The sequence below is a fragment of the Solanum dulcamara genome, chromosome 9 (assembly GCF_947179165.1).
Source record: "Solanum dulcamara chromosome 9, daSolDulc1.2, whole genome shotgun sequence".
Taxonomy (NCBI): Eukaryota; Viridiplantae; Streptophyta; class Magnoliopsida; order Solanales; family Solanaceae; genus Solanum; species Solanum dulcamara.
Window position 1 is genome coordinate 73,401,114 of NC_077245.1, and position 12,277 is coordinate 73,413,390.

The 12,277-nt window shown below is 34.8% G+C and overlaps 1 protein-coding gene across 1 annotated transcript; it reads left to right on the forward strand.

Moving 5' to 3' along the window:
• Positions 1–3,614: 3,614 nt before the first annotated feature.
• On the forward strand, positions 3,615–6,010 carry LOC129903789 (uncharacterized). Its single transcript, XM_055979312.1, has 3 exons — positions 3,615–4,647; positions 5,434–5,559; positions 5,916–6,010. The coding sequence occupies exons 1-3, from the start codon at positions 3,615–3,617 to the stop codon at positions 6,008–6,010; spliced, it is 1,254 nt and encodes a 417-aa protein (XP_055835287.1).
• The last annotated feature ends 6,267 nt before the right edge of the window (positions 6,011–12,277 follow it).

Here is a 12,277-nt window from a genome sequence, read left to right on the forward strand (position 1 = left end):
AACGGGAATGATATATCATTGTTGTTTATGTTTAATGTACCACATGAACCCTTTTTAATTAAGAGCTATTAAAAGCTTTGTCATATTGATTTCTTATGCATTGTTTCCATGGGTAAAGTAAATTATAAGTCTTAAAGCAATATTTCAGAAAGAGTTTCAAGAGAGCATGAGTTGCTTCAAGTGCATTATTTTCAAACAAAAAAGCATAGTTAGCTTGAAAGAAAACGTATTTTAGGTTTGAGAAAGTACAATCAGTTTTAATAAAAGTCTTTTAAAACAAGTTCGGTACAATTTAAGAAAAATATTTTTTAAGTATTAACAAATGACAGAGATTATCTGTTTTTCCCTAAAGTGAGACCTTTTATGGGTCATTATACAGTTATAAAGCATTATTGCATTGTTTTGGAAGTAGTATTGAGCGTCAAGTTGGGTAAGGGTTGAGATAATCCATACCTCATAACTGTACCGCCAATGTAGGATAAGATCGTGTCGTTGATTCGAGCGACTCCTCAGAAAGCCCTTGGTAAGGACTTAGATATTGGATCCATTAGTTATGTTCGTCTTACCCTGGTAAGAAATAGAATGGCCATGACAACGTGGAAAATACGGTGTATCATCATGAGATCACGTGATGGTTGTCAATTAAAAAAACTCCCTAAGGAAAGTAAACTATATTATTTTCAGCATTTGCTACTATTGCATACATTTTCAATTGTAAAGCTTGGTTGTTAAAGTACATGTGCATGCTTTACTTTTCAGTTAGCGTTTAGCAAGTTGTTTCATTCAGCTATTTTACATGCCGTATATTTCATGTTCTAACGTCATATAGCGCTGCATCTTTAAATAATCCAAATTTAGGTGTTTAGGATCGACAGCAAACGCTTCACTAGAATTTTTTTCCATCAGCATTTGATGAGACCTCCTTACTTTCGGATGGCTCTAGTACTTTATTTATCTTATTCAATACTTAGTAGACATTTCTAGTACAGTATCTAGGTAGCAGTAAGTCTTTTTCCGACACCTATCTTCAGTTCAGTAAAGACTTCATAGACGAGTTAGTCAAGTTATTATTTCCAGATATTTTCAAACACTTATATCATTATTCAGACCTCCTTTTAGACATTTACATAAAGTTGTTAGAGAATTTATTTTTCTTAAATCATTATGATGCTCATCTTTTATAAAGCTTCCACATAAGTTGTTTAGTCTTCCACTTTATAAGTAGTAAGTTAGGACAAAAATTCGCTTGAAACCAAAAATAATTCTTAGTTTCAACCACATCTAGGATATAGACTCGAGACGTGACATATTCAACCATCTGGTCGAATCCAATTTTATCCCATACACCAACAACAAAGTTTTAAAGTCCCCATTACGAAATCATGTCCAAGGATATGTAAGGGCGATCAAACTTCTTGAAACATGCTTTAATGGAATATTGATCTGTCAAAATTAGCTACTTCTTTACCTGAAAGCTCTTCAAGTTTTCCAGAAAATTAAAGTTATAATCACCTAATTTTTTTAAACTCCAATTGATATTTCTAAAGAATTTTCCTTGATTGATTTTCTATGGTAATTTCCCCTCAATCTCTTGCATGCATTTTCAATTACTTTCCTTTAGGGCATGTTTGAAAATGAAAGGAAATTGAAATTGGGTGTGATTGGATGTAATTATATAATTTAATATGTTTATTTGATCAAGTAAATTATCTATTATAAAACGAAATGACTTAAATTTATAAAATAAACTAACTTAGCAAATTAACAAGAGAGAAATAAAAAGAGAGATAATTATTTATGTAGAGAGAATTGTATATTTTCCTTAACATTTGCATTGTCTTTAAAAGACACAAATAAGGATAACATATTCCGTGGACAAGGGAATATTGCTACAATGGACATCCACTTGACTTATATTATTTATAACGCTCCTACTTGGATGTCCATGTATGCGAACAAATCTAGTAATACGCATTGAGAGTTGCCTCATTAATTTTTTTTTGTATTTTTACTTTTTTGATTATTTTTTTTAATTTTACATTTTTGTCTTCCACGTCCTTTCTTCTCACAAATAATCATTGGCCTATGCATTTATTGAATCAAAAAGAGTAACATACACTATTTGAAAATAACATAAAAATGTTATAAGTCACAATAATTAAAAAAAAAAATTAATAATATTTGGAAAAACATATTAAAAAATTATCTAATAAAAAGGGCTCCCGGTGCACTAAAGCTCCCGCTATGCGCGGGCTCCGGGGCTTGACCAAAAAGGTCTATAGTACGCAGCCTTACCAGTTACTCCAAGGCTCCCCTTCAAAAATTATCTAATACTTACTATAAATTAAAAAGAAAAAGTAACATATATTTTAATCCTAGCCGTCCATTGAATTTCTTTCATCAACGGCCACTATTATTTCTTGTACTTGGTATATAAAAGTTTGGTCTTGACATTTTATCAATAAAAAAAAAATGTTGAGACATATTTTTTCTCTCCGATTGTCTGCCGTCTGTGGTGGCTGGGGTTGGCGACGTCTCCGGCGAGTTCAGCAAAACTGTTATAACCGGTCTCCTAGCCCTCTCTGCTACTTTGTTTGACATCCGACCGGTGCTTGTCAAACGAAGTAGCAGAGAAGATGAAAATCAGTAGGAAAACCATCAAAAAACCTTACTAATTAATTTGACAACGTACACTTTTGCCATCATTGGAGCAATAATTTGTGCTTAACAAAATTTTCAAAAAGTCTTTTGATGGAGAAACACTTTTTGTTTTCTGAAAAGCTTAGCTAAACACCTTAACTCTCTAAAATAACCATCTGTTTTTTTTTTGAAAAAACACTCCTAACTCTCCATAAGCTTGCCCAAACAAACTAAATCTTGGCTGGTAAATGGGCGAATCTGGTTGAATTTAGACGAGTTGAAAATGGATTGAATAAAAATTACTAGCACTATTTTCCTAAAAATTTGATCTGCATATGCAAGAATGATAGAATGAGGAGCCATTGTTTATTTTCTGTTATCATTGAAAATGAAAAACCAAATACTAAATAATTGCTATAGAAACACAGTTTTCTATATAATGTAATACTATTTGTTTGTTTTTTTAAAACAGGGCTAAACTAAGATGCATGTGTGGCTTAGTAACCATATTATGTTTAGGCCATGATATTTAATGTTTTCTTAACACCAATTACTTTTAAATTGATAATTTAGAGCTCCGATGTATCGGAGAAGACGAAGGAAACAAAGCCACCATTAAAAGACTTTATTGCAGAGAAAAGGAAATGTAATAAAGTACTATGAAGACATTTGATTTCCTCCAAGGACACATGGCCACAAATAAAGCAAAATGATCACATGCTATGCATTAAGTGTAAATATAGTTTGTTATGGCAAAAACCAATAGTATAGGGACAGGTGTATAGTTAGTGGCTCTCAATTATTCCCTTTCATTGCTATATAAACATGTATTGTGCAGATGAAAAGAGAACAGAAAATCCACTTCAATTTGTTTCTTTGTCATTTTTTATTTCTATCACGGTATCATTCGATCTAAATCTGCTCTCATTTCATTCCTTTTGTTTTTTTTTCTTGACTTTTATAAATCTGTTACAATGGCAGATGATAGTAGTGTTGCTTCTGGGACCCAAGTTCCCATTACAGTGACCAATACTAATCATAATGAGTTTAACAATACCTCTCATCCTTACTTCATCTCACCATCAGACTCTCCTGGCACACTGCTAACCAATGCAGTGTTTGATGGGAGAAGTTTTGGTGGATGGAAGAGAGGTATGTGGATAGCCTTGACAGCAAAAAATAAATCTGGCTTTGTTGATGGTTCATCCCCAAAATCAAGTGCAGGAACTGATAAACACAGAGCTTGGTCTAGGGCCAACAACATGGTTATTTCTTGGCTTTTAAATTCTCTATCTAGAGAAATTTCAGAAAGTGTTCTCTATTACTCTACTGCTAAAGATATATGGACAGAGCTGGAAGCCAGATTTGGCCAAAGCTCAGGTGATAGGCTCTTTCAACTCCAAAAGGAGCTTAGTGACTTAATCCAAGGTGCTTCTGATATTGCTTCCTATTTCACCAAGAAGAAACGACTCTGGGATGAGTTGGATACCTTGGACTCTTTTTCACCATGCCTTTGTGTTTGTTCCTGTGGAGCAAAACAAAAAAATATCAAGTTCAAACAAGATGAAAGATTGCTTAAGTTTTTGATGGGTTTGAATGATACTTATTGTGGTGCAAGAGGAAATATTCTCATGATTTCACCTCTGCCCACTGTATCAAATGCCTATGCACTACTAATTCAAGAGGAAAAACAAAGAGAGGTCAAAAACACACCTAAATTTCCAGGGGAATCATCCTCTTTTGTTGCTGCAAATGCAAATAATGGAAACAAGACCTTTACCACTGATTTTAGGACACAAAGGCAAACTTATGAGAATAAGAAATCTGGGATGGTTTGTAAATATTGCAAGAAAACAGGACATCTGATTGATAAGTGCTATAAACTACATGGTTTTCCCACTAACTTCAAGTTTACTAAGCAAAGTAATTTTCAGAATAATGTACAAGGAAATGTTGTCTCATCAAATGATTATTCTTGGGAAATTTTTGCTAACAACACAGATGAAGGTGTGAGAGGCTGGCCATGGATGGTTACAGAAGAGGTAGGGGTAGGCCGAAGAAGTATTGGGGAGAGGTGATTAGACAGGACATGGCGCAGTTACAGCTTACGGAGGACATGACCTTAGATAGGAGGGTGTGGAGGGCCCACATTAGGGTAGAATGCTAGTTCATAATCTCGTTATTCTTCTCTATTCATAGGCGTAGTAGTGCATTACGATCTCTTGCGCTGTGAATTCTGATTTCTGTTATTTCTGTTATTATTTATTACTTTCTATGCTTTGATTACTCTATTGAACCTGTGACGCTATCATTATTTATTTAATCGTTATTTGTTATTTGTATTTATTTATTTGTATTTATTTGTTATCTATTCGTTATTTGTTTGTTGTTTTTCTCATAAAGCTTTTAATTTTCTATTCTTATCTAACATTTTTTATGCATTTACTTCTGATTTTTGTTATTTTTGTTATTATTTATTACTTTCTATGCTTTGATTACTCAATTTTACCTGTGATGCTTTCATTATTTATTTAATCGTTATTTGTTATTTGTATTTATTTATTTGTATTTATTTGTTATCTATTCGTTATTTGTTTGTTGTTTTTCTCATAAAGCTTTTAATTTTCTATTTTTATCTAACATTTTTTATGCATTTATGCTTTTACTGAGCCGAGGGTCTCCAGGAAACAGCCGTCCTACCTTGGTAGGAGTAAGGTCTGCGTACATTCTACCCTCCCCAGACCCCATGTTGTGGGATTTCACTGGGTTGTTGTTGTTGTTGTTGTAACACAGATGAAGGAGTTCAGGGAAAACCCTTATCTACTAAACAACTTGCTCAGGTTATGCAGATGCTGCAAGACATGAACAAAGATGATCAAGGTCCTACCTCTGAAGTCACTGCATCTGCTAACTGCACTGGTATAAAATTCACTCCTAGTCCATTTTCCTTAAATTCCAAAATGTATTCCAAGGTCAATCATAGATTATTCACAAAACATAGTTGGATAATAGACTCGGGTGCAACAGAACACATGAGCTATAACAAAGAATTTTTCTTTAATCTTATGCCTCTGCCCAGGTCCATTAATGTTAGTTTACCCAATTCTCAAAAGGTTAAGGTTTCTTCCTCAGGATCCATCAAGTTTTTCTCTAATTTTATCATACACAATGTTCTATTTGTCCCTAGTTTTCATTTTAATCTTCTATCTGTCCATAAGCTGTGCAAACAGTTTTCCAGATTTTTATTATTCACCACTTCTCATTGTTTTATGCAGGGCCTTTCAATGAAGAGCCCAATAATGCAGCTTGGGGAAGAACAGAATGGCCTCTATGTCCTCAAAGATACAATTCTAACTGTTCCATCTTCTAACAGTCTTATTTCTAGTCTTTCCAGTTTTAAATTTTATTCAAAGAAGGATATATCATCCATTTTATCTTGTAGTTCGATTTCTGATGTTCAAAGCCAATTGTGGCATGTAAGGTTGGGTCATATGCCCCTTTTAAATATGAAAAATATCAGTAATGTTACTTTTAATGTGTGTTCAAAATTTTCTGTTCCATGTCCTGTTTGTCCATTAGCAAAACAACACAAGCTTCCTTTTCCTAACAACAATATTTCCACTAAACAACCTTTTGATCTAATACATATTGATACATGGGGACCTTATCAAACTCCCACCTATGATGGTTATAAATATTTTCTTACTATAGTTGATGATTTTACTAGGGGAACCTGGACTACCTTATTGACAACTAAAAGTAATGCTTTCCCAATCCTCAAAAGTTTCTTAGCCATGACACAAAGACAATTCAACAAAAAGGTTAAGGTTATCAGATCTGATAATGCTTGGGAGTTAGGATCAAGTTCAGAAAATTCCAGTTTCTTGTCTTCTCAAGGCATTTTACACCAAACATCTTGTGTGGCAACACCACAACAAAATAGTGTTGTTGAAAGAAAGCATAAACACATTTTGGAAATTTGTAGGGCCCTACTTTTTCAATCTAACCTTCCACATAAAGTTTTGGGGGGATGCACTCATGACTGCAACCTACATCATTAATAGATCTCCTACAAAATTGTTATCTTTTAAAACACCTTATGAAAAGTTATATGGGACTAATCCCTCATATTCTCATTTAAGGAGTTTTGGATGTTTTGCTTTCACCTCTACACTGTCACAAGGTAGATCAAAATTGGACCCTAGAGCTGAGCCATGTGTTTTTCTTGGATACCCATTTGGAAAAAAAGGATATAAGTTGTTTAGTCTCAAAACCAACAAGGTTCTTGTTTCTAGAAATGTTATCTTTTATGAAAATGTTTTTCCATTTGCTTCCGCTACTTCTACTATGCCTCTGTTTCCTTTGGTTTCTTATATTCCTCCTATAGATTATGCAAATGATACTCCTCTCACTATTCAAGAAAATGTCAATGTCCTACCTTCTGCTAGTCATCCTTCTATAACTACTTCTCCCTCAGTTTCTCCTAGTTGTTCATCTTCTCCTATCTCTACTCTCCCCACTGATGTTTTAGAATCTGATAACCCTGCTATTTCTACCATTCCCAATGCTCTCAGAAGATCCATTAGGTCAGTCTATACTCCTGCTTACTTGGAAGATTATGTTTGCAACAGTATCCAACTCTCTAATGTATCAAATTTCTGTTTTACTCCACCTGAAAAATCTCCTATTGCTTTTGCTGCCCTATCTAATCCTAACCAATGTTACATAAATTCTTTATCACACATTCAAGAACCCACAACCTTTTCCCAAGCAATTTTATATCCAGGATGGAAGGATGCTATGACTAAAGAGTTAGAAGCTTTAATCACTAATGACACTTGGGAAGTGGTCACTTTACCTCCTGGCAAGAAAGCATTGCCTACAAAATGGGTCTACAAGGTGAAATTAAACTCCAATGGCAGTGTGGAGAGACTCAAGGCTCATTTAGTTGTTAGGGGAGATATACAGATAGAGGGTATTGATTTTACAGAGACTTTTAGCCCTGTTGTTAAAATAACCACTATCAGATGTGTTTTAGCATTGGCAATAAAGAAAGGTTGGGGTTTATATCAATTAGACGTAAACAATGCATTTTTACATGGAGAGTTAGAAGAAGAAGTTTATATGCAGTTTCCTGCTAGTTTACAAGTTACTGATCCAACTCAGGTGTGTCGACTTAAGAAATCATTATACGGTTTAAACCAAGCATCGCGACAGTGGTATTCGAGATTAACGGCTGCTTTAAAGTTCAAAGGGTTTACTCATTCGTTGAATGATTATTCATTACTTTACAAGACTCATGATTCTTCTATTTCTATTTTAGCCGTTTATGTCGACGACATACTTCTTACAGGGAACAACAAGGAGGAATTGGATGCCTTGAAATCATTTTTAGACTCAGAATTCAAAATCAAGGACCTGGGGGACTTACATTATTTTTTGCGAATTGAGATTATTCGTGAGCCTCAGGGATTGATTCTAAGTCAGCGCAAGTTTCTTCTTGAGCTGTTTTCTGAGTATGATTCACTTAATTTGAAACCAGCTTCTTCACCTTTAGACCCTTATCACAAACTCCAGGCCGACATGGGTGATCAGCTCTCTGATGCTACTGCTTACCGGAGGCTCATCGGTCAACTAAACTTTCTTACCCACACACGCCCCGATATCTCTTTCTCTGTTCAACACTTAAGCCAATATATGCAATCACCCCACAAAGCACATCTTGCAGCAGCACATCATGTACTCCGTTATCTTCTCAATGATCCCGGTCTTGGTATTTTCCTTAATTCCTCTCCTTCTCTTTCTTTACTTGCTTTTTGTGACTCCGACTGGGCCACTTGCTCGGATTCCCGACGATCCATCAGCGGTTTCTACATAACCCTTGGCGGCAGTCCTATTTCTTGGAAATCTAAAAAACAAGCATCTCTCTCCCTTTCCTCCGCCGAGGCCGAGTACCGCTCCATGAGACGTGTTGTCGCTGGCTCGTTCGCCTCTTTTCCGATATAGATTTACCCATTTCCCTTCCTATTCCACTGTTTTCCGACAGTCAGGCGGCGATTCACATTGCTAAAAATCCAGTCTTTCATGAACGGACGAAGCATGTTGACTTGGATTGTCACTTAGTCCGTCAACAGTACTTAGATGGCCTTATTTCCCTCTCTTTTCTTCCTTCCTCTTCACAACCAGCCGATCTCTTTACTAAACCTCTTCCAGCATCTTCTCATCGGTTTTTGTTAAGCAAATTGGGTGTCCGTTCCTCCCCCTCCAATTTGAGGGGGGGTGTTGGAATTAATTACATCTCCGATGTATCGGAGAAGACGAAGGAAACAAAGCCACCATTAAAAGACTTTATTGCAGAGAAAAGGAAATGTAATAAAGTACTATGAAGACATTTGATTTCCTCCAAAGACACATGGCCACAAATAAAGCAAAATGATCACATGCTATGCATTAAGTGTAAATATAGTTTGTTATGGCAAAAACCAATAGTATAGGGACAGGTGTATAGTTAGTGGCTCTCAATTATTCCCTTTCATTGCTATATAAACATGTATTGTGCAGATGAAAAGAGAACAGAAAATCCACTTCAATTTGTTTCTTTGTCATTTTTTATTTCTATCAATCTGCATATGCAAGAATGATAGAATGAGGAGCCATTGTTTATTTTCTGTTATCATTGAAAATGAAAAACCAAATACTAAATAATTGCTATAGAAACACAGTTTTCTATATAATGTAATACTATTTGTTTATTTTTTTTTTTCAAACAGGGCTAAACTAAGATGCATGTGTGGCTTAGTAACCATATTATGTTTAGGCCATGATATTTAATGTTTTCTTAACACCAATTACTTTTAAATTGATAATTTAGAGCATAACAATGTATCTATATCTCAATTTGTTTGTTTGAGTTTTCTCATCCAACCCCACCTACTCTTACAAATTACAATTATTTAGTTGTATAGAAATTGATGACCTGAAGCTTATTCTGCTTCAATGCATATGACCTGAATTAGTTCTTTGAATCCCTATTGTCCAAGTAAAGGTGAAAGGAAAAACAACCTCAACTTCATCCAAGACCGTCACAAAAACGCAAACCTTGGCTGGCCAGAAGTTTGATGTTCCCGAAGAGGTAATATAACCCTTTTGTTCTTCATGATCTGTTTAATGATTAATTTCAATGGAAATCCGGACTACACTCTTTTAATATTGTTAACTGCTCTTATATCTGCCTTAGCCACTTTCCCTGTACAATTAAACAAACTAGTTTTGTTGGTATTCCTAGTTTAGCTAACTATTTTGGAATGGAGTTAATAAAATAGAAATTTCTATTCCTTAAGGTGGGATTACTCAGCAAGGAAAATAAAATTGATACAGAGCATCTAGTTTTCATGTATTGTTGTCTGGTGTTTGACCACTTTCCTTAGTAAGAGTTTTCCTGAATTTTTGTCCAATTCTTTTGAAGATCTTCACAATCCTGAATGTGAAGAAGTAGCAGTGTGGTTCTTCATTTCTCAATATTGTTAACTGCTCTTATATCTGCCTTAGCCATTTTCCCTGTACGAGACTCCACGACAGAAGTGGGTCCTGCTTGGTGGCTTTAACTTCTCACACTACAAGCCAAATCTTTCTTTTTCTTTTTGATAAACATGGTGTCCGTGCACGTCACACTAATTCTAAGAGGTACCTGCTACTTTCACCAGCATAGGTGAGGGGTAACTTTGTCCACCAAGGTTTGACAGGAGTGAAATATTTGTCTTGTTATGAAAATATTACCAATTACCTCTTTCATATCAGAATATCATGTAGAAGACAGAGAATTGGAATGAGGTTTGTTTTGAAATGAAAGGAGATTAATATTTTATTTGTGATCTTCCATAGACGCTTGAATTTCTTGCACTCCTCCAAAATGACTGCCTTTTTGAAATGAAAGAAGATTAATATTTTACTTCACGAGTTGATTTCCATAGCTGAATTGTTCTCTCGTTTGGTTCAACTGAGGAAATGTAACAGTCTTTTGTTTCCTCGCACACCTAAAGACAACATTTTTTCCAAGATACAAAATATAGCTAAATGTGCTCCTTATATCCAACTAGCTAGCCTTTTTTCCCCCTTTTATGTAAGTCTAAGATGCTTTATTTTACTTGAAGGTACCGTAGAATGCATTTTTGCAAAGAAATAAAATGAACTTTGTTTGGTTCCTCCATGAATTTAGAAAGAATATTTATAGACTCAGTAATGTCAGGCCTTGTGTGTGTGAGATTGGAGATTTTGAGTATTAGGAAGCTGGAAAATTTTAACAACGCTTTGTTGTGTTAATGAGTAATCATGAAGGCCCATGGTCTAGGTTGGTGACTTCTATTGTACTTTAGAGGGCTGTCTGCCTCAGGTTTGGTTGAATTTGGACGAGTTGATAATGGATTGAATATATATTACTAGTACTGTTTTTATTGTTCTTTTATTCTTTCGAGTTTTCAGATACAGTTGAAATAAGACTTTGAGGCATGTAAATGCAGGTTGATGGAGCATGGTCTGTTATCCCCCGAGAGATCAAAGAAGGCATTTGAGAAAAAGCAGAGAAAGCAAAAGCAAATTCGCATGGAGACTCCTATTAAATCTCCTCCTCCGCGACCATTCATAAGCAAAGCCGAGAACTCAAAAGAGCAACAGAAAGTATCAAAGAACGACTATAAAAAGGCGAAGAAACGACTAAAAAGTGATAGTGGTGATGACGACAATGATGATTTCATTCTGAGCCCAAAGAGAAGAAAAGGGTAAAACAAAAGCTCTGCATTTGCAAGAATGATAGACTGGAGGAGCCTTTCTTGATTTTCTGTTATTATTGAAAATGAAAAAAGAAAATAAATATTTATAGTTTACCGATTGTACAATGGAACTATAGTTGTTATAGAAACACAGTTTTCTCTTTCAAGGATTAGAAGATGAATACAAAAATTATGTGTTTTTTCAAACCCTTTTTGGTCATTTTGATTAGTAAGGATGACTTAGACACAACTAATATTGTATTGGACACCTTTTTTTTTTGGATTTTCCATGCGGTCTCTGGTACCCGTATAAGATCTCGACTAAATTCGGATTCGCGCCGGAAAGTCTCACATTTGAGGGTAAAGTGCTCTCCAACAAAGGCGACTCCGTATCCTGGGAATTCGAACTCGAGACTTCTGATTAAGGATGAAATTGCTACAACGTTTGAATATGTATGTTTGCTTGAAGCATTTGGTATTCGAAATTTATCAGTCTGATTAATTCAAATTCGTATTGAGTAGATTCACCAAGAACGGCAGGTAATTCAATATGGTATTTTAAATTTCCTTGAGAAAGAAATTAAAAGCTAAATTATGTGCTAGTATGTATGGAGTTTAAAAGTAATCACTTTTAATCATTTTAGTCCTATACACACATTTACAAGTGATAACAACTTTCTTTCATAGTTTATATTAAGGGATATTTCGATTACGTGATGTATATGATCGATTAAAATAGTATAATAGAAAAAAAATGAAATGAACTAGTCAATTGGAAAAAAAAGAAAAATAAGCAAAGACTTAGTAAAACAGGGTCTGTTAGCTTCATTTTCTCAACTGAGATCTCACTCACCTGCTTTTTAACTACCATC

Coding starts and splice junctions, on each gene's coding strand:
- LOC129903789 (XM_055979312.1), top strand. CDS start 3,615: ATGGCAGATGATAGTAGTGTTGCTTCTGGGACCCAAGTTCCCATTACA. Junction 4,648..5,433: donor TGCTAACAACACAGATGAAG/GTGTGAGAGGCT, acceptor GTTGTAACACAG/ATGAAGGAGTTCAGGGAAAA. Junction 5,560..5,915: donor TGCATCTGCTAACTGCACTG/GTATAAAATTCA, acceptor TGTTTTATGCAG/GGCCTTTCAATGAAGAGCCC.